General features: G+C 38.6%; 2 protein-coding genes across 2 annotated transcripts; one reads left to right on the plus strand and one right to left on the minus strand.

Moving 5' to 3' along the window:
- Positions 1 to 1,605: 1,605 nt before the first annotated feature.
- On the plus strand, positions 1,606 to 10,179 carry LOC146516921 (5-hydroxytryptamine receptor 4). Its single transcript, XM_085163494.1, has 2 exons — positions 1,606 to 6,934; positions 8,113 to 10,179. The coding sequence occupies exon 1, from the start codon at positions 4,258 to 4,260 to the stop codon at positions 5,332 to 5,334; it is 1,077 nt and encodes a 358-aa protein (XP_085019620.1). The 5' UTR covers positions 1,606 to 4,257; the 3' UTR covers positions 5,335 to 6,934; positions 8,113 to 10,179.
- A 522-nt stretch (positions 10,180 to 10,701) lies between these two features.
- adra1d (adrenoceptor alpha 1D) lies at positions 10,702 to 21,487 on the minus strand. Its single transcript, XM_085163810.1, has 2 exons — positions 20,025 to 21,487; positions 10,702 to 13,193 (listed from the first exon to the last, which is right to left on the minus strand). Exons 1-2 carry the CDS (start codon positions 20,977 to 20,979, stop codon positions 12,643 to 12,645), a joined length of 1,506 nt encoding a protein of 501 aa, XP_085019936.1. The 5' UTR covers positions 20,980 to 21,487; the 3' UTR covers positions 10,702 to 12,642.
- Between the last annotated feature and the right edge of the window lie 455 nt (positions 21,488 to 21,942).

Raw genomic sequence — 21,942 nt, forward strand, 5'->3', positions numbered from 1 at the left:
CAGAACAAAAGTTTGGTGGCCAGGGATGGACAAAGCTGCAGAAAAGTTTTGTAAAGCTTGTCACGGATGTCAAATAGTAGCCAGACCAGATCCACCTGAACCACTGAGAAACACACTTTTACCGGATGGACCATGGCGAGATGTGGCGGTAGACTTACTGGGACCGCTACCTTCGAACCACTCAATACTTGTACTGATAGATTACTACAGTCGGTACTATGAGTATGATGTAATGTCATCTACAACGGCTGAAAAAGTCATTGACTCTATTGACTGCATATTTAGCAGACATGGGCTACCAGTTACCATCAAATCTGATAACGGCCCACAGTTCAAATCTGAGCTGTTCAGAGAATATTGTGAAACTAATGGAATCAAACATATAAGAACTACACCAAAATGGGCTCAAGCAAATGGAGAAGTGGAACGGCAAAATGCATCATTGATGAAAAGAATCAGGATCGCACAAGCCGAAGGACTTGACTGGAAGCGAGAGCTAAGAAAATATGTAACAGTGTATCGCAGCATTGAACATCCAACCACGGGCAAAAGTCCAGCAGAACTCCTGTTCAACCGCAAAATGAGAGGAAAGTTACCGAACATCAGTGAGGCAAAAACAACGGAGTTGGACGTGTGTGACAGAGACGCTGAACAGAAAGGAAAATCAAAAATTTATGCTGATGAACGAAGGGGAGCTGAGCATTCAAAAGTTGGCACGGGAGACACAGTGCTGGTTCAACAAGACAAAGTGGACAAGTTTACAACACCATTCAACGCAACACCACACAAAGTTGTAAGCAATACTGGAAACCAAGTCATTATTGAATCACCAACAGGAGCTCGCTATCACCGGAATACCACACAGGTGAAGAAATGCGAGACAAATGAGACCAGAGAAGGACACTACGAACAAAACACAATACCTGAAAGGGGGGAAGGTGAAACACCCACAACGACTGACACCTTCACTCCAACACCACAAGAGGGCTCCCAGGGGCCAGAGAGATCAAGTAGATCACAGAGGGCTAAAAAGATACCTGAGAGGTTTCGTGATTTTGTGGTGAAATAAACTATAATATGTTAAGGTGAAGAGGTAACTGAAAATGGGCAAGTTTCAAGTTCATATGTGTATGTCGACATGTATATATTGAGAAAAAAAAAAAGGGTACGTGTGGTGAGACAGTTAGAAAATATAATTGTTAGAAAGTAAGACAAGAAAAAATGTTCAATGTTGAAGAGAAAAAAAGACATCAAAGTTATTAAGACTAAAGTTTGAATCTAAGGAAAAGGGGGATGTCATGTATTGATATGGCTATGTCTTAATGTGATGACCTTTGAACCGGATGCTGTTGTCCGAAGGAGGCCCCGTTAAGTGGCTAGTTGTTAGATGGACAGTATTCAATAAAGCAAGATAAAGACCGTGCTTTATGTCCTGATTCAATTCAGAGTGCTCTACCTAATTTAGTAATAAGGTGGGCACACAACAATTATGACAGAAAGATGTGAAGAAGAGAGAGATAAAAAGTAAAAATACATAATCCTTCACCAGGAATAATATAAATCAACTGACAGATCATTTTGTGGTAGATAGGACTATTATCAGACCCAGATGCAAATATATAGCTGTTGCACAAATGATTATAGGCTGTACGTACAATAAATAGAATAATGAGAGAATGAAAAGATCAAATGATGTGTGCAGGGCCGTGAACATGACTCTTCCTACACCTTTTAGCTGAATGCTGAACTGCCTTCTATTTCTTTGATGAGGTAGGTGCTACAGTAAAACTGCTTTTCCAGAATAAATGGTCAACAGTGCAAATAAATAGACTTTCTGATACAGCAAAAACCAGTATGGACATAAAGGTATATAAAATTCCACTATAAAAAGTTGAGAAGTGTTTTTTTTAACCCACTAATTGCAGCAAACAAAAGAAGACAATCATTATCAAAATGGTCCAAGTAGTAGTAACTTTAAGTTAAAGCAGCTGAGTTATGTGTGGTATCACTTGTTGTGTTAATCTGTACAGTAATGTGCATAAAGACCAGGAACACACCTCATTGACCCTGTGCACGAGAAAATGCTAACTTCCTGGTTTGAGACCGGATTGTGGGGTTGTGCATTTCCGGTAGCTTTACTTTGCGGTCAATCGCTACTGCGAAGATATACTCCAAAATCATGTCCAAAACTCGGAAACGGAAAGATCGCGTTAAGTTACAAAGAGCAGAAGGTGGGAACACTCACCACTGTTGTGTCATAAAAAATCTAATGATCAACTTTGACGTTTAAAGAGTTTAGACCGATCAGTTGTTTACATCACTCAACACAAGCAGAACTGCATCACTGCAGCAGAAGACACATCGTCCACATTCAGAAGCACATCTCTGTATAGTGACTGGTCTTATGATTTAAACAGGTAAATATTCAGCATTCAAACTACAGGTGAAGAATAGTCAAACCAGATGTTTCCCGTTATGTCGATGTCAGCTAGTCAAGTACACACCTACACAGCATGTTAACAAACCGTGAAAAAAAAGCCACACAAAAAATGAATGATTGCTGGTAAGGGTTTCTATACATTAGTATTTACGAAGGGTATGTTGCGGCTTACCTTAAAAATTACAGTGGTCCCTCGTTAATAACGCGGTTCACCTTTCACCTCGCTGTTTCGCAGATTTTTTAGTGCAAGTTTGCATGCTTATTTTTTACATCACATTGTGTCCTGCGTCCTGATCGCTGCAGACGATCTCCTCCGTGACGTCTCTCCTGTACAGTACAGAATCGCTGCATCGATCGCTAGCAGTGTAACTCTGAAGTGCAGTACTGTATGTCCACGATGTCCACAAAACGTTTTGCACCGTCAAAAAATAAAATTGGCTACTTGATTTCACCTATTGCTGGTTATTTTTAGAACATAACACCGCGATAAATGAGGGACAGCTGAGAAATATAACATTTGAATCCCTTTTCTATTTTGCCCTGAGGCGCGGGGAAAAATATCGACAAGTCGATGAACATCATTTACAGATATATTGGGTAAATGCCCAAAACATCTATAGAAATGTAAATCGCCGCTTGATTCATTCATTTGCTTAACTTGTTTTGGACCGTAAACAGGGCGCGAATAGGACACCGGAAACAAAGCTCCCCACAGGAGTTTCCGCACCGGAAGTAGCATATGCTAACGTGCACATAGTCAATTAAGATAAGCTCTGTGACCTCAGCACTTATTCAAGAACTGCGTCCCAACTGTCTGAAGGACATCGCTTTCTAATTTTGTTTTGCGCCTCTTAACTTTTTTTGGTTCTGTCATAATTTAATAATAATTTAAATAATATATTTTCTAGTTATGATTATATTCTTCTTTTACTTATCATATTCTTTATCACAAATGCTAAAATACACAGTAAGTAACTTTTTCAGCAACTCAGGTTCAGATTTTCTCAATTTGTGTTAAGTCTAGTTATCATCATTTCAACTGAAACGTGACACTTTTTTTTTTCCCTTAAGAGCTGATGATTTGTAATTTTATAATGCACAATGGCCTTGTTCTATATAACAAGTAATTCAAGTTGCAGTATTTACAGTGTTGATGGGTGTAAAATGGTTTCAAAAAAGGTGTTTTGTTTAATTTTTAAAATGGGTTGGTCAAGAACCAGATAGAGGGGAGCATTGGACATAAGTATCAGTCCAAACAATGTCTTAATACCTCCTACCTCGACATGGATTACAAGACATGGTTGCACTGTAATATTGTAATTTTGCTTGTTTGTTTTCATAAAAGTGACTCTAAATCCACCTACTTTTGGAGAATTTGGAGAATTCACTTCCCTCTGAAGGTATTCAAACTACTGTCTGATGCATTAAGCCTTTTTTTTAATGTCCAGTCGTGATTTTGTAAATAAAATGTAATATAACCTTTCAATCATTATAACAACATCTGCGTTGATTAGAAGACCACCCGGTATTGTTAGCCACAGCAAGCAAAGAGATTGCGTGTTAGATACGCCCCTGCTCTGAGAACAAGTTTTTCAGGCCCATGGTCTCTTGTGATTTATATGGCAAACCAAAGTTCACTGTTCAAAGATTTACTGATAAAAAGTAGCCCCGGAGCTGCATTTCAGCCTGCAACAAACAGGATTCTGGGTGGTTTGTCCACTTTTTCATTGTTAATGTGCCATAGAGTGGTGCTATGAAATGTCTCAAAGTAATTATTTCCAATTCTCTCTCTATGTTTTGACAGGTTTGATTAGGCCATGGATAACAGCACCTTGGGATGGCTCGGAGATGATAACACATCTCTTCAACTTGAACTTCAGTCGTGTACTTTATTGAGGCATCGGGTCTCTCGCATTTTCCTGTATGCTTTCCTCTCGGTTGGCATCATCTGCACAGTTGTGGGCAACTTCCTGGTGGTCTTGTCCATTGCTTACTTCAAGCAGCTGCAGTCCCCCACAAACTGCTTCGTCATGTCCCTGGCGGTGGCTGACTGCCTAGTTGGCCTTGTAGTGATGCCTTATAGTATGATTCGAACTGTGGAGGGGTGCTGGTACTTTGGTTCTCTTTTTTGTCGGATACACTCTAGCCTAGATGTTATGCTTTGCACTGCCTCCATATTTCATCTCAGCTGCATCGCCTTCGACCGTTACTATGCTGTCTGTAACCCTCTAGTTTACTCTTTAAAGATGAGCCACAGGCGGGTAGCTCTCCTCATTGCTGTATGTTGGCTTGTCCCCATACTCATTTCCTTTGGCCCCATTATGCTAGACCTTCATGTTGCTGGTGTAGACATGCTGATTCCTAAAGATTTATGTGTATTCTTGGTCAGTCGCATTTATGCTGTCATGGCTTCTTTAGTAGCCTTTTACCTGCCCATGGCAATCATGCTAGTAGCCTACTGGAAGATCTTCAAAGCTGCCAAGCGGCAGGCCAGGCAGATCAGTGCCATGGAAAGCCAGATGGCTGCTGGAGTGGGTAAAGACTCAAGCAAGAAAAAAAGACACAGGAATGCCATGAAGAGGGAGAGAAAGGCAGCAAAAACTTTAGGTATCATCATGGGAGTTTTTCTCATCTTCTGGATGCCCTTCTTTACTGTCAACATCGTGGACCCGTTCATTGAATACAGCACAGAGGTGGCCCTCTGGGATCTCTTTCTGTGGTTAGGGTATATCAACTCATCCCTAAACCCTTTCCTGTATGGTTTGTTCAATCGCTCCTTTCGGAGGGCGTTCCTCATGTTTATGGGCTGCAGGGTATGCCTGCCCGGATCATCCCCAGGGATGGAATTATCACATACTCGAAAAGAGGCAAATGAATGTGCAGAGCAATCCTAAAATATAGATTATCTACAGTATCTATAAATGTAGGTGTAGATATTTCAACAAACAGTGAGGGCTACATTTTTTTAAATCAACAAATTACTCTCTGACTACTTCAGCCACAGTTTCTGTTAACAGCAAGGCAAAATATGCTTAAAACTGAAAGAATATCATTAACTGTGACCTGTCCACTAATGAGGGTGGGTTTAAAACTATGCCTTCAACCATTATGTAAGAATTTGTTCCCAGCCTATGGGTTCATTTTCATAAAAAATTACATTATTCATTTTTCTTGTTATTATTATTGCATTTGTTTCAAAAGGATTTACAAGAGGAAAAAGGAGCAGATCATAAAGTTAAGTAAGAGTGGGAACTGTGGGAAATAAGCAGTTAGAAGCTTTGGCTAACTTATGTGAATTGTTCTGTCCTTAGAAGGTCCTCAGTTAAGTGTAAGGAATGTGTAAATGCAGTAATAGTAAATGCAGTAGTTTAAAGGTCTAAAAAATAGGCCAAAGGTTTTAAATTTGTGGTAGTACTGTTTTTCATCTAATAAGAAAGAGAACCAAAATATACCTAAATTAGAGGTTTTATGTAAGAGTAAACAATTCCCAAGATCTAAATGGGGGAAAGTTTGGAAGATTTGTGAAGCAAGTTTAAAGGAACAGATGAAACTTCACTTCAGCAACATGCAGATTTAAACCTCAGGTAAAGGTAAAGCTTATTCATGTTTATAAATTTGCTCTTCTTTGCTCAAGAATTTGAAACTATAGTGATAAAATTCACTGATATTATAATAAACTCAAGATAAGACTGGCTAGCAAGGACTACAAAACACCCTGACTGAACTGACTGGCAGAGAAGCAGGAATTCACACCAGTTTGAATGTAAGCAGAAGCAAAAATAATATGAAAAACAAAGCGCACAGCACAAATTTGGATGTGTCTTTTGTTCCGCTTTTGCTGGTATTTGCAGTTTGTATAATTCTGCAGCACAATATTTACAATAGCTACTTACACTTACACCCTGAGAGTTTTGATATAAATACACATTACATGAGAAATAATCGAGAACGAAGAATAAATAAACCCTGTTTAAAAATATTTAAAGTTTAAACATGGTTCCCTATAAGAATAGTCATTTGCTAATTCCTACACAACCCAACGAAAACAGAGTTTGGATCTCATTGACATGGCATTACACACTATGATTAATTACACACACCCAGAAACATTCCCACAAAACAACATTTTGTGCGCACGCCTATGACTGTTGATAAATATTGCAAATTACTGAGTAAAGAGCAGCTCATGTGGATAAAAAAATTGAAATATTTAATATTTTGTAGATTTTATAGATTTGATGTTTATTAGATGTTGTGCTTGACTTTTTCTCACTGTGTGGTCCCTGTAGGACAGCTACAATATTAAACCTTTCCTGCTGATACAGCTTCAAGTGACACTTCAAGACATTTAGTCAGAAATATTGTTTCATAAAAAATGACTTTTTTATGATTAAAATAAATACTTTTACTTACCTTGTTTACTTACCTCCATCACTGATACAGATGCAGTGAAATCTGAGTTTAAGATGGGACAGGAAGAGAAACAGATTTAAGGTAATTAAATACACTATGTGAAAAAAAACCACTACTGAGCCACACCTCCTAATTATTATCATTAATGACATGTTTTCCTATGTGATACAAATGCTTTTAAGGAACTAAGTCTGCGTGCCCTGTCCCAAATACTTTCATCTTGTTTTATTTACTGGATGTGTTCAGTGATGTTAACACAGCTGTTGACGTCTATCACACCTCTGGATAGCACATTTTGTGAGAGCTAGAAAATGACAATATGACTTATGACAAAGGAACATTTGTAGTAAACCTTTAGTGTCATTATGTTAATTTCTAATCCTGTCAGTGTTTTTATTTGTGTTGCTCAGAAAGTGAATTGAAAGCACTCAATCATATGGTTTCATCACTGTATAACATTGGATGTGATGATGTGCTATGGCTTATCATTACAGCTGTTAATATGTTGATGGAAATATTAGGGTGTAGTAGTGTAACCCAGACCGATACATCAACCTTGCAGTAAATCCTGCACATAAAAAGTGACTACAGTGTACAGAGTTCATTCTGTGTGTGCTGTGTTAGGTCAGCCTGTGGAAATATATTGGTCGGGTAAACTTGAGACTTCATGTTGCTCGAAGGTCAGTGTGATTGATTATCGGTGCCTTAGGAGGGTATTATGAAGTGTATGCTCCCTCTCACCCACTGTATTTGGATAGGTTTTGGGACACTCTGTCCACAAAGACCTAAGCGGGGAGAGAAGATGAAAATGTAATAGTAACGACATTGACCGTGAAAAATATGTAGAATGTAAAATAAGATTTGAACTGTAATGCACATTTTTACCCAAGTTGTGCACTTTTGCTTTTTCCAAAGTGAAGAAATGTAACTTTGTGAACAACTTCTCTTCTAAGCCATATTAAGATTAAGATTTATTATACTGAGAAACACTGGATTGTATAAATCAAACCAAGTTATCAAATAATATACACATTTGTGAACACTTACATGAAATTTATTTAGATGCATCATAAATGACAAGATATTTTTTTTACTTTCTAATGTTAACATTATGTGAACAAATGGCAGATAAATACATAAGTAAACCCCTTCCTTTAAAGTAATGATACACAACCTGTAGTAGCCTGTGAACTACAATATACACAGCAGACTTTTCACAGTGTGTATAATAACCTCTTCTTCTTCACCCACCTCCACAGGCTGATGCAGACACAGATGGTCTTGAAACACACAGAAGAGACGTCACTGGACCACGGACTTGATGCTCCACAATGCAACAGCAGTGCAAAGCAAAAAAACTGTGTCCACTTAATCTCAGCTAAGTCAGCCGTTTTAAATGCTGGTTGTTTCTTTAGTTGTTATTCATTAGGAAACACAGTTTACTGCACCCATGTTTGATATTTGAAAATCCAAAGTTTAGCACATGAATTCCTATCTGATTGTAACATTATATTGTAGATAACAAGTGTTTAAACAGAGTCACCAAGTTTCCTGCAGTAAATAAATGTACAAATTTCCATTAATAAAGAGTTAGCAGATTGTACCACATTCAGTATGTGTTTTGAGGTGGTAGATTTCTGAGGATTTGAATGGTGGTTTGTAATGAACTCACAATGGAAACTAGAATTTTAATCTTAAGTGTGTATGCAATATTTTAATATACCCTAACTTTCCATTTATTATTACTTCCATGGATACAAGTGTAATGGAACCTAAACACGTTGTTTCCATTACCAAAAACTGCTTGCTGGGGTCTGGAGTCAATGTACATCTTAATTACTGTGTATGTTCTTGCAGACAGTTTACTCATTAAATATGTTAAACCTGTCATGTAAAAGGAATCCTTCTTCATTTCTTTGCTACAACCAAGTTCCTATCATGTTTAATCAACTTGCATCACATATTTCTGCACTGTTCGAGTACATCCTCACAGCAAGCTGTTCTGCAACTTACCGGCACCAGAAAGGTTTTGATAGATGACAGCAAATTCAAAAAACCTAATGAAGCACTTTTTTTGGCCAATAATGTTATTTAATTCACTGCTAATGTTACAGTAGCACAATCATAGTGGGAACTCAGCAAACTCCTTTTATAATTTGGGATACCTCAGCCTTTTCTCCTTGTTTCCCTTCTGGAAGATGGTTTATTGAGAGCCACGCTTACACTGAAGTCTACATGGATCAAATGATGGTCCAGATGTATCTCTCAGGTCCTGTGTCAGGTCTTTGTTGTATGGCTTTTTTTTTTTTTTTTATCAAGGTCTTTTTTTATTGAACAAAAATTATATTTAACAAATATCACAACAGTATTAATAAACAGTTTTTCTTCTTTTCCCCTCATACCTATCCAAAACAATGCAACCAAGGCACAACCAGTTATGCTGGATGGGTTTTTTTGTCTGTTTCTTAAGGACATGACTTTCAGATAAATTTCTTTTTTAAACACCATTTGTCCAGTTTCCTCACATTTCTTTTAAAAACACACTACACACCATGCTGACATGTGCGAAGTTTTAGGCAAATAGCCCCACTGACTCACTTCATTGATGGAAAATATTTTATATCTGCCAAACTCTGTCATCTTTATTATTTTTTGTAAACTCACAAAAATGAAAACAAAAGATATGTGTACCGCTGGTAATAAAGCACCTAAAGATATAATGAAATTATCTCTGGTTCTTTGCTAAATTGTCTTTTATGTGTAAACCCAACACTGGTTCATCCTGTGAATTAGGTGCCTTTTTGTACTTGAATGATTCATAGGTCAGTGCAGAGTGATTTATAGCTGTCAGCCTGTGTTTGTTACCTTTGGCATTTTTTGTAGATTCAGCTAAAATGGGAATGGGAATACATTTTGTGTTGTTTTTGATAGGCTGCTATTAACAAAGTCAAGACCAGTTTAAGAAATTACAAGAAACGTTTATATGACCACATAAAACAGGGGTGTCCAAACTGCGGCCCGCGGGCCAACTGCGGCCCGCCAACTGCGGCCCGCGGGCCAACTGCGGCCCCCATTTTTAATTGGCCCGCAAGTAATTTTATAAATAGAATAGAATATGGCACGCACTTCAACTTTTGCTTGAGTGTATTGCACTTCTTAGTTTTAACACCAGGGGGAGCCGCTGTTGATCAAGGCAGTTGCTCCACCAAAAAGGACAATCACAGAAGAAATTTACCCCCAAGTTACTAAACATGGCAGAACCAAAGAAGTGAAAGGTAGAAAGTGAGTGCAGAAAATTTCAGACACGGTGGGAGAGTGAATATTTCTTCAAAGGATTCAAGGGGAAGTGTATCTGTTTGATCTGCACCGAAACTGTGGCAATTATGAAAGAGTATAATGTACCACGTCATTATGAAACCAAACATCAGGCCTATGCATCCTACACTGGTGCTGAGCGAGAGCAGAAATTAAAGCAAATGGTAGCTCTCCTGCAGGGTCAGCAACAGTATTTTTTTCATGCTCAAATTGTCCAGGAAAAGGCTCCAATAGCCAGCTATGAGGTCGCCCAACTCATTGCAAGACATGGCAAGCCTTTTTCAGATGGAGACCTCATAAAACACGGCCTTGTTAAAGTCACCGAAATAATGTGCCCGGAAAAAGTGCAGGACTTCAACAATGTCAGCGTGTCCTGAAATCCAGTTGTGCGACGCACTGAAGACTTGTCAGCCAACATTAAACTGCAACTGTCTGATAAAGCTGTGCTTTTGATTTTTACTCCATCGCATGAGATGCCACAGACACTGCACAGCTGCAAATTTTTTTCCTCTCGTGCTCTCATCCAAAGTGGACGAGAGCACGAGCGCTTTAGGTGAGTAAAAAATATATTCCACAGTACCCGTGTGTTAATAAGCATGCACGTGCAGGTACACATGCTTCAAATATCAATAATGCGCATCAATTATGTCACTGCCCTGCTTTTGCGCACCACTTTCTTATATGCACAGTGCACGCACACGCAGAGTCAGCTGATCTCATCTGATGCAGATCTGCTCCTTGATCAAGTGACATTTGTCTGGATTTTTGCCACGAGTGGCGATCAGCACTGCAGCTGGATGGCCCAATTTACATACCCAGTGCAGCTGATACTCACCAGTCACCAGAATAATTTACTAAAATTATATGCACTCCTGTTATTAAGTCCAGTTCAGTCTGTTAATGTTGATAATCGTTTCAAACGGACGTTAATAGATGTTTTGCTAAGCCTAATAACTTAAATAACAAACTTGAAATGTACCCGTCCCATTTTCCCCTTCATTGTTTATTTTCTCTGTGCTGTAAATCTTCTGTCTAAGAAGAAATCTGAGGCTGCTGTTCTGAGAATGAGCTACCAAAGCTTTTTATGAATAAATCAATAAAGATCCATTTATAGAAAGCTGTGATGAAGGCAGTTTTGTCTTTAATTATATTCAACAATATAACACATTTGACCACTTTTAAGTGATTTTTCTAACTTTAATACAATAAAATTAAGGTTATATACCTAATTTCTAGTAAGGCTTCTAACAGGAATCAACTGTGGTTTATTGGTCTTCATGGAGTTGCTCCCTTTCTCTCTATTAATGTGCACTGCTTCCAATTCCAGATTTATGAAAGTGTGTTTGTGCTTTCCTGAAATCTTTTTGTATTTCTTTTTCTTTTTGTAATTTGTATTTTTCAGTCAGTAGACATATTCTTACTGCTGTTCTGACCGCTTTCATTAAATGCAGGTGTTAATTTATTTCCAACAGATTCACTTCTACTAAAAACAACTCATCCCAAAAGCATTTAGCTTTACTTAAAGATGAATAGGTGCACAAGGTAAAACAACCAAAGCAACAGTGACATCTTCTGGATGAAGGAGATATTTTTCTTTAATCATGAATCAAATAACGTAACGTAACTGAAAGACTTGAAGGCATAAAACAATAAAAAAATATTGTCTCCACATTTTTTCCTCTCCTACATATTTTGCCTTTCATCTGATAAACATAAAAAAAAAACAAAAACAAAAAACATAACTTGACATTACTGTTCACTTGGCAACGTTGGCCACTTGTCTTTACAATGCCTTGTCAAAAAAAGAAACAGAGGCGCAGATTAATGATCATAATTCAATATGAAATTTACATTTGATTAAACTGTGGCACCAACACAAAAATGCAATTGTGATTTTACTTTCGCGGAGATTGAAAACTTTGTTTCGGTACAGGTATTTGTTCTTTTGCTTCTTTGTCTTTTGTTAAATCACAAAACATGCCAACCAAAACCATTTACTCTCAGTCTTTATCACACAGTGTGAGCTGGCTAACATTTAAAGACATCAAAACTGCCTGATACAAAACTGTAAGAAAAACATACAACAATACTAATTATCCAGCCTTATGTTAACTGTCTTTCCCAAAATATTACATTCTTAAAACTTGCCAGCTGTCAACTGTAGGCTATGAAATCTTCACATTCAGTGCCTTCAAGCGAAAAAGCATTAAGTCCAAACTTACTGCTTATTCTGCACCCATGTCCCAAATGTGGCATTGAGCAGTTCACTAGAAGTTTCATTCAAATAAACATGGTGGGACCCAAGGGATTGGGATAAGGGTTTCTTTTTTTTGCCTGTTTGTGCAAGGATCCACCCATTATTCTCAGCTTTAATCGTGCCTTGATTCTTTGATATTATGCATTATCACAGTCTTTCTTACATGTCGGTCCAATATGGCCCTTTGAAAATAAATAAAAGCCTCTCTGATGACCGTCTAAATGTCAGTCTCTTTCAGGCCATAGCATTCTGCCAGATCATAAAACTGATAGCTACTCTGCTCACAAGAGTTGTAAATCCCCATAGACACTGTGTCCACCGTTTCAATTCGACCAACAGCAGGTGTGGTGCATTTTCCTGTCCCTCCCTTAATTTTATTTGACAGATTATTTACTTTCTCTTTGAGCTGGAAGGAGGACTTTCGCAGTGGTGGAAACAGACTCCATCTCTTGAAACCTAGTGCATGTCCTTTTCTTGTGTGTAGCAAAGAGCTGCCGCAGGATTCGTGCACAGCGTAGCCAGGCTTATAATCGCCTCTCTGATCCCTTGTCATTCCCTTGACAGCAGTCCGCCACCTCTGGTCATAGAAGCGGCGAAGGACCCTACGTTTCTGGTAACACTGGCACTTGAGGAGCCTGGTGAAAGCCCGCTGGAACTCTTTACTGGAGCAGGGGTAGATAATGGGGTTGATGCAGCTGTTGAAGTATCCCAACCAAAAGATCACCTTGAACACAGTTTCAGACGGTTTTAGAGCCGGGAAGAAGGAACCTAAAAGGAGATGAAGCCATCAGGAAGATGTGTGAGTTACCATAAAGTAAATGAGCAATATAGTACAAAGAGCCTACAAAGAGCCACTGAAGATAAAAGTTAGTACTGTCAGAGAATTTGTACATATGCAAAATATATTAATTTAATAAATATGAATGATTTTTACAGTTGGATGCTGTATATCATTTTGTCAGTCAGGTTGGATACTAAATAATAATAGGTAAGTAATAATAAAGCAAAATAATTATATGGAATAATCTTAATTTAACAAAGATATATATATACTGAAAGAAATGCACACGTCTATGCACAGCTGCGATGTACTATTATGTTATGTGTATATGTATTTGCACTCTGACGGCAGGATCTTTTTAATGATTTATTGTGCACCTGCTGGGGTTTTTTTTGCTTATGTTTGTTAATAGAAGCAAAGGAGGTTCTGACATTTTAAGGACAGATATTTATAGAACATGCTTCACACAAGCCTCAGGGCACAGAACTTTTTTTCTCTTTGCTTGAATACCATGCATGATGGAGGCAGATTTTCTGGTATTTACAGATTTCTTGAATGGATTTAACTGATGTTAACTGATTACATAAAATGTGCCAACACAATATTAGATGGGCATTTTCCTGTATGGAAGCTCTCGCTAAAGGGGTCAGGTAAAACATACACATTGCTATCAAAAAATGTTTTTTCCATGCTCCAAGGACACACACCAGGCTTAGCACAATGATTCATAAAAGCTTTGAAATGTTCCATTTAATGCAAGCACATTGTCTTTGTTTCTGCTGATGTTTCTGTCTGTGTTTGTTATTGGTTTTGCCTGATGTGAAATACTGGAATGGATAACCTCTAAATATTGAATTTATCAACTCTATTTAGAATAATGGAAAACGAAGGCAATTTTTATTATTTCTTGTAGTAGGGATTATAGATATTTAAGAAATATGGAATATATGGAAGTTTTCTAGCTTTTGTGCATATGACATTACACACTGTTAATTTAACAAATGAGAACATTAGAGTTTTTCATAATGGAAATTGCTTTTTGCACAGCTGACTAGCAGCAAAAGGCATTTTGCTTTGCTCATATACTCCCAATGCTATTTTTAGTACAATAGTCCGATGACACCCTTATTTTTCAGTGGAAGCTGCTTTTCTCTATTTCTTTACTGTTATTCTTCTTTCTCTCCAGGCCTGGGATTTAACATGGCATCGAGCCTGGACACAGAGGCAACATTTAACAATGCTATGATGTCAAGTCTGCACTGATATCCCAGAAATCCATTTTCTTTCTGCTTAGTACTGCACAGAGGCTTTTGCGTGTAATGCTCAGAGTTCATGCTCTGACATTACTGACCACTAAACAGAAAGAATGCACTTAGATTAAAAGAAGTGGATGATGAAACAAAGTTGAGACTTTCTTCATAGTCTCATTTTGCTTTCATCACTACCCACCCAAATTCACTCAGGATTAAAGACTAAGATTAATAAATTAATAAGAGGAAGGGATGTTCTTTTTTTTTATTTATGTCCCTAAAATGACATCACCTTTAGAGGCAGGCAGCAAGTGATTCACCGCTCTGACGCACAGCCAAAACACCATGACAACAGGTATATTTTTTATGTATTTGTTTTACTGCTTCTGAGATGGCATTCTTTTTTAATTCGTGTATTTTGTATATTAGTGTATTTTGTTTTAGGCTTTTCTAAAGCTTACCCTCAACATATGGCCACCAACAGCTAAAGCAGACACTGAAAAACTCAAAACCTTAAAAGTGAGGGGATGGAGGCGCCGTGCTATGCTGTGTGGATGTTGGGCAAAGGCATTTTGTTGGCATAGTTGATTTTTGTCCACTTGTGCCCTCGGATTCATTGCAAAAAACACAGCTGCTCATAATGATCACCTTTATTTGTTCCAGTATGACCATTCCTCCATCAATAAGGGTTGCCTGAATGTTTTGACAAGAAAACAATGTGAATTGTATCTGTGCAGGCTCTCAGTCAGCCAGATCAAGATAGTCTTGGGAGCTTGAAAACGAAGGTAACTGGATTTAATTAGGTTTGTGAAGAGCTTGTTCAGTTCTAAAAACAAATGTTGGCAAGCCCCAGATATTTAACCTCCAGTGGGGGTCGTGGCCTTTGGAGATGGTTCTGAGGGTCATGAGGTCATTACTTGAGCTGAGGTGTGAAAAAAGGCGTGGGTCATTGCCATACTGGGGGTCAAGGGTGAAACTAATATGAGACCTTGCCCCACCACGCGAGGTGATCTTCTGAGGTCAGCTGAAGAAAGGTGTGAATGGGGGTTGAAATGCCTGGGAGGGGATCTCTAGAATGCATTGGAGTTGGCTGACAGTGGGAGAGTACAGCCAAAGAAACTGAACACTTATGAGAGATTTTAAACAATTTATCACCACGGTCAGAACATCAAATGAAGGAATACCCTTTGTCAAAATAGTTTTTGTACTAAGGTATACTGCCAGTGGTCTGCAAAGTCAATTTCAAAGAGTGATATAGTTTTGTTCTGGAAAAACATGGCCGCCCAACAACTTATTAAGACACTCGATAAGTTATATGGTTCAAGTATAACCACTGAAAAACTATTTGGCTACTTTACGCTCAGGTCAAATAAGAGCTTCAGCTTCACTGACAGAAAAAAAACAAAACCAAATAAAGACGATTGCATATGGACTCAAAGCCCCTGTCCACACATACTTGGATATTCTGGAAGAAATAAATTTTCTTTGCATTTGTGACCTTTCCTCTACTTTTAAACAGTGTTTTAGGTCACTGAAAATAGGCCTTTTGAAAACCTCTTCCAGCCTGAAGATTTTCAACAACGACGTTTCTGTATTAATATGTCAACAAGGAAAGCAAGGATGTTATCTTGGAACATCAAAGATGTGCGCCTTTATTTCAGTTTTTGATGTCAGACTGCTCGGTTTTACTGTTTTTCCGTGTGTTCTCATGTCGATGAGATAGTTTTGAAAACAAAAGTGGAAAATCCCTGTATTAAAACGTACCTGTGTACATGAGGGTGTGACCTGTAGTCCTTATAAAGATGTGACGAACACAAAATAACTCTGGATCAAATACCAGCCACTGTTGGCAATCTACCAACACCAGTGGCATGAATAACAACAAATAGAGGATGCCCTCTGCACTTACTTACTTAGTTTCATTGTAATATCTAAAACGTTTTTCTGGACTTTGTTCTTTGGACTTCTGTCAGAATAATTGAGTGCTTCCTTTTTTTGTACACATTTCTAACAACTAGCAGTCATTTCTGTTATGATATTAATGAAATGACAAATGACATATTATCATAATAAAAAACTGCAAATATTACAGACTGTAGTAATAGTAAATGTTTACTAGTAATTAACATTAGTTGTAAAATTTTAGATTTTATGATTGCTCATCTCCTGTTACTTTCCTGCTTAATCAAATCTGCTTCTGAATCACGCCCGGAGTACACAACTAATTTAAATATTTTAAAATGGGTCATCACTATCAAATGCCCCCCACAATAACGACTATCACAAGAGGGGCTAATAATAAGGTGTAGTTGAGTATTTACAGCAGCATGACTGTGTGTATGTGGTTAATACAATATCTTCATGATGATGAAGGGGCCAGTCACACAGCATAACAATGGGGTTTTGTTAATGTGTTACTGAGGTGTTTTAACAGATTTTGGACAGTAGAGGTCTCTAGCTCAGATAATTTATTGGTCAGAATCGCAGACAGTAAAAGTAGCTAATGTTGTGTCACATTTTGAAGACCTGAGATGAGCATTTACCCCATCGCTATCTTGGTTGCAAAAAAAAATGTATGTGACTAAGATTGGTGGGTCTGACTGGTAAACCACATGCCTAATGACATGCGGTTTTTGTTGTTAGCCAATAAATATGCAGTCTCATACCACAAATTAGCTACTATTTTTAAAAAATGGCATGACCAAGAATTATGAAACAATTACAAAACATTTTTTCAAATCCAAAATGAGTGACTGAGTCCATAAACTCAACAAGAAAGTCTTTACAGAGGTCAAACCAGAAGGCTGTCCTCACATAGTTTTCAGTAGGACCAGAAGTCCTTTTGCAGCCACAGCTATCGCCACCTGTTGGCTTTCAGAGAGACTGCAGATGTTTTGTGCACTTCCTCATTGGCTTCCTTTTTCTGACCCAGAAGCTTCAGTCAACTCTCGAAAAACAATTAGGAAACCAAACTCATTACTTATATTAACATTACTTATATTCATAAAAAACACATTTACAACAACCAATTTCAGTCTATTAAACAATAGTGGGTGAACATGTTTAAAATCAGTTGTGCATTTTTGAAAAACAAAAAAAAGCATTCCCTGCTAAGCCTGAAAGAAGAACCAGTTAATTATACCACCTCAGTGGTCGTGGTTGGCTTTTACAGAGGGAAAGAAACAGCCTTAAACAGAAATCTGACAGGCCATTCCTCTTTATTTCATCAGTTTCTGGCAATATAAAATGGGTCTGGTGTGCTAATATAGGTTGAAATGAGTCAGAGGATTCCATCTAGATTTGGATCATCACACAGAAAAGTCCTGATTGGTATAAGATGAGCTGAACGTACAGCTCTGCCTTTTGGCAAAAAGTTACCTATTAATGTCTGTCTCTGCGATGGTCCAACATCACCGTGTCTGACTGATCGAGTGTAGGTTAGCAAGCGGTGCTAAGGCCCCACACTCATCTGTGAATGTTTGGGAAATAAAAGGCAGCCACCCATGGGGATAAATTGACAGTGTAGAACTTTATTGATCCCTGGTGGAACTTAATGTTTAAAAATACTTCCTTTGAGGAGGCCTGAGGTCATCTCTCAAAGGGTTTTTGCAAACCAGATGGCTTACAGCACGATGACTAGATTCTTAGAGTTCAGAGTTTTATTATGCTATAAAAACCAAATTGCAGGTCATCCATTAATCTACAGCAAACGTTAGTTTAGATAATAGTGTTTTGATAGTCTGACTTCCTTTATCATGCAAATTAGAGGCCTTTCTGACATTCACCAGGCATCATAAATAAAAAATAAAACAACTCAAGATAACACCAGACATAATTAATGATCCCTTTTGGCTGAGCTGCCTTTGAATGCAGATTTTTAGTGTCACCATTTTAGTTTTAAGAGTCTGTATGACCTTTCCTAAAAGCAATAACGTGATCACAAAGTCAAATTATTACAATCATTACAGTAATGTTAATTAAAACTATTATTAGAGACTGCCTTGAGGTGCACAAATTGATTAATAATGTGTGTAATGAAATGTGTTAACATTTTAAACCTTTAAATCTCATTCCTGTCATTTTTAATCACATGCTGAGGATGGAGTCTGTCTGACTTAGGCATACAAATAAACTTGCCCTTTTCTTTCCCATTAAGTGAATAAAATGATAAGTAGCACCAATTTCATTTCATGCACCCCGTGTGTCCCTGCAGGCTTTGCTCTAATAATTCCAGTCTGTAAAAGGAGAGGTACAGCAAGAATCAGAGTGCTGTGTTAGTGCTATGCCCAGTAAGATACTGGCCATTTGTTCTGAATGGCTCTCACAATCAATTATGTGAAATATATGCAAAATGAAAATCCGTGGTGCCACCATTAACATGTGGCACCAGAGCTCTATTAGTCTAGTCTAGCCTGGATCCTACTACGTAGGCACTCTTTATTTATTCAGTTTTGCATTTCAATCATTCTTTTTGTTGCTAATATCCATATCGCCTCTTTTTGTGTTTTAAGGTGTGCCTTTATGTCCAGTTTTGTCTTTAAATTTAAAGCTATTTCCATTTGATTCCACTCTAAAATGTGTTTGTTCGGTTTGATTTATGTGTTGTCATAAGGACTGAATTGGTCACCCTCAGCGGAGGGCCTTTTCAACCATCTGCAGGGGGAAGAGAAGATCTCTTTGCCTGATTTGAATCTTACATCCCACTCTCTTAGTACTGTAGTCAACTTAATGAATATGCTCAACAATAAAACATAAATGTTTATTCTTGAAAATCATGCCTGTCTGAGTTTGTACCAAGGTAAGTAGCCGCTGGAACTGGTCATCAGTGAAGAATGTCAGTCTGTTATGACTGCTCTTTGAAAAATGTGATATTACCCATATGAAGGAATAATTACAGTCATGAAAAAATTACAGGCATGAAAACAAACCACTTTAATGGTCATGTTGCAGAGCTGACCTTTCCTGACAAAAGAATTTGTTTTAGTAGCATTATAGCATCTTAATTTTGATCACTTCCTGGCATAGCTCCCAAAATAAACTGCGCATGAAATCCAGAACACGCACTTTTGTTATGCCAAACGCTGATTTTACAGAGTTTATTAACAGCTTAAAAGGGTTTTCTTAAATTAAAATTCACGGAATTTCATACGTTTAGGCTTCCTTTGCGACCAGAATTTCGAGTCTTTTATAAAAGTCTGCGCAGCTTTCAAGAGGAGCCTCTTAGACGCAAACGTTTTCAATCACAGCGTCAATTTCTTATACTGAACACGACCCATTTATTCAGAACACATGATCAATTCAGGAGTAAAATCATAAATCATAGCAGGCCCGAAACAGGTGTGTTTGTTGCTCTTAAAGATGGAAACTTTTTAAAAGCGCATTTAGGAGAGGAACATTTATAAGAAGTATAACATAACATTTATAAGTCATATTCTCCGTCTTTGGCAGGAGTCTGGTGGAAATGCAACAGAATGAATCCTATTTTACGCAGGACCCAGCTCATGACCCAGCATGAAATGCTGAGAAACGATTATATAAAAACAAAAGAGATCAATAAATAAAACATACCCATTGGCAGAAAGAAGAAAAAGGGCAGCCAGCAGAGGATGAACATCCCCACCACTATGGCCAGGGTTTTCGCAGCCTTTTTCTCCCTGGAGAACTTCATCAGCCGCACGGAGAGCGAACTTCGAAACGGGTGGTTTTTGCTGCTTTTTGAGCTCGCCGGACGCGCGTCCTCCAGCACGCTGCGACAGTGTATCCGCAGGACCACTTCCATCGACTTATTTCTCTCCCGTTTGACTCCCGCTTCCAGGCTCCGAGTAGTCCTGCGGGCCACCACGTACACCCTAAAATACATGATGAGAATGACCATAAGCGGGAGGTAGAAAGAGAAAAGCGAGGAGAAGAGCGCGTATCCCGGCTCCTCTGTGATCCTGCAGATGCTTTCGTCCACAGGCGGCGGTTCCTTCCATCCCAGGAGCGGACCGACCGAGATCACAACAGATGATACCCACACCAGGACTAAAATAGCGACTGCCTTTCTCTCAGTCATAATACTTGGGTATTTAAGGCAGTATTTCACGCCAATATAACGGTCGATGGAGATCATACAGAGGCTGAGGATTGATGCCGTGCAGCAGAGCACATCCACCGCTGCCCAGATGTTACAGAAAACCCGGCCAAACACCCAGCATCCCAGCACCTCTAGAGATGCAGAGAAGGGCAGCACAATAATGCCCAACAGGAGGTCTGCTATGGCTAAGTTGACAATGAAGAAGTTGGTGACGGTCTGTAACTGTTTGTTGCACACCACAGACAGGATAACCAAAATATTCCCAACAATTGCCACCAAAATAAAAACGGAGAGAAAGATCCCAACACCGACAACCTGTGAGTCCATTGTGAAGTTCCTGCATGTGGTGATGCTGTCATTTGGTAACATCTGGTCCGAAACAGATCCATTAAAAGAAGTGATAAACGGCCCATGGTTGCTTTCGTTCCTCAAGTTAGAGTCTGTCATTTTGAAACGCCATAAAGAGAAGTAAGGGAGTAAGTTTTCTGAAGAAAGCAGTGTGACGCGTCGTTCTCAGTCTCCTTTCATTCTGTCTTTCCAGGAAGGTTGCCAAGCAGCAACTGTCACACTGTCAGTATTTATCACGGGTCAAGCGAAGGGAAAGTAAAAGGCAACAAAACTAAATAAAAATAAAAATAAAAAATAAAACCGATGGGAAAAAAAGAAGCCCCTGCAAAAACTACATCCACAAAGACTGACTAGTGTTAAACTCACTTAAACGTGTATGTACACAATGTTTAATAAACTATAAAGTTTGGATGCCATTTTTAAAGATCATTACAAAAAACAAATTAGGTAAATGTAAACATATTTCTTCCATGCACGGGTTTCCACTGCTGGCATCCTTCATAACAAATCCCAGAGTCAGAGCTGGTACAGCAGGTCTGAACCTACTGCACAGCTCCACCCACACCACAAAAAACATAAGGATGGGCTCACAGTCTCCACCAGAGAGCGTATATGTGGTCACGAATTCTGCATGACTGCTGCAAAAAAAAGCACTGGAGCATTTAAGGCTTGTACACTTAAATGCTCCAGTGCTTTTTTTATCACCAGGGTGATGATGATGCGCTTATGGGCAAATAAAGTTTGACCAAAGAAACAAACAAAACAAAGCAAAAGGACACATGTTGGAGGTAGGGGGATAAAAACTATGTTGTTTATTCATTTATTACAGAATAAGCCTCTGTTTCATGCTATAAGCCTAAAACAGTGCCACATCACTGAGAATATCCAAACTGCCACCAGGCACCGACAAACCATACTGACCCCTGGTGTGAAAATCCGAGTGCCTTCAGGCAAAGTGGTAAAGCTTCCCAGTGACACTGCAGCTGCTTTCTCCAGGCCTGGTGTGCATAGCTGAAGTAGAAAGACGGGCCTGCACAAACCACTAGGGAGCCCAGAGGAGAG

The sequence above is a fragment of the Neolamprologus multifasciatus genome, chromosome 6 (genome assembly GCF_963576455.1).
Source record: "Neolamprologus multifasciatus chromosome 6, fNeoMul1.2, whole genome shotgun sequence".
Lineage (NCBI taxonomy): Eukaryota > Metazoa > Chordata > Actinopteri > Cichliformes > Cichlidae > Neolamprologus > Neolamprologus multifasciatus.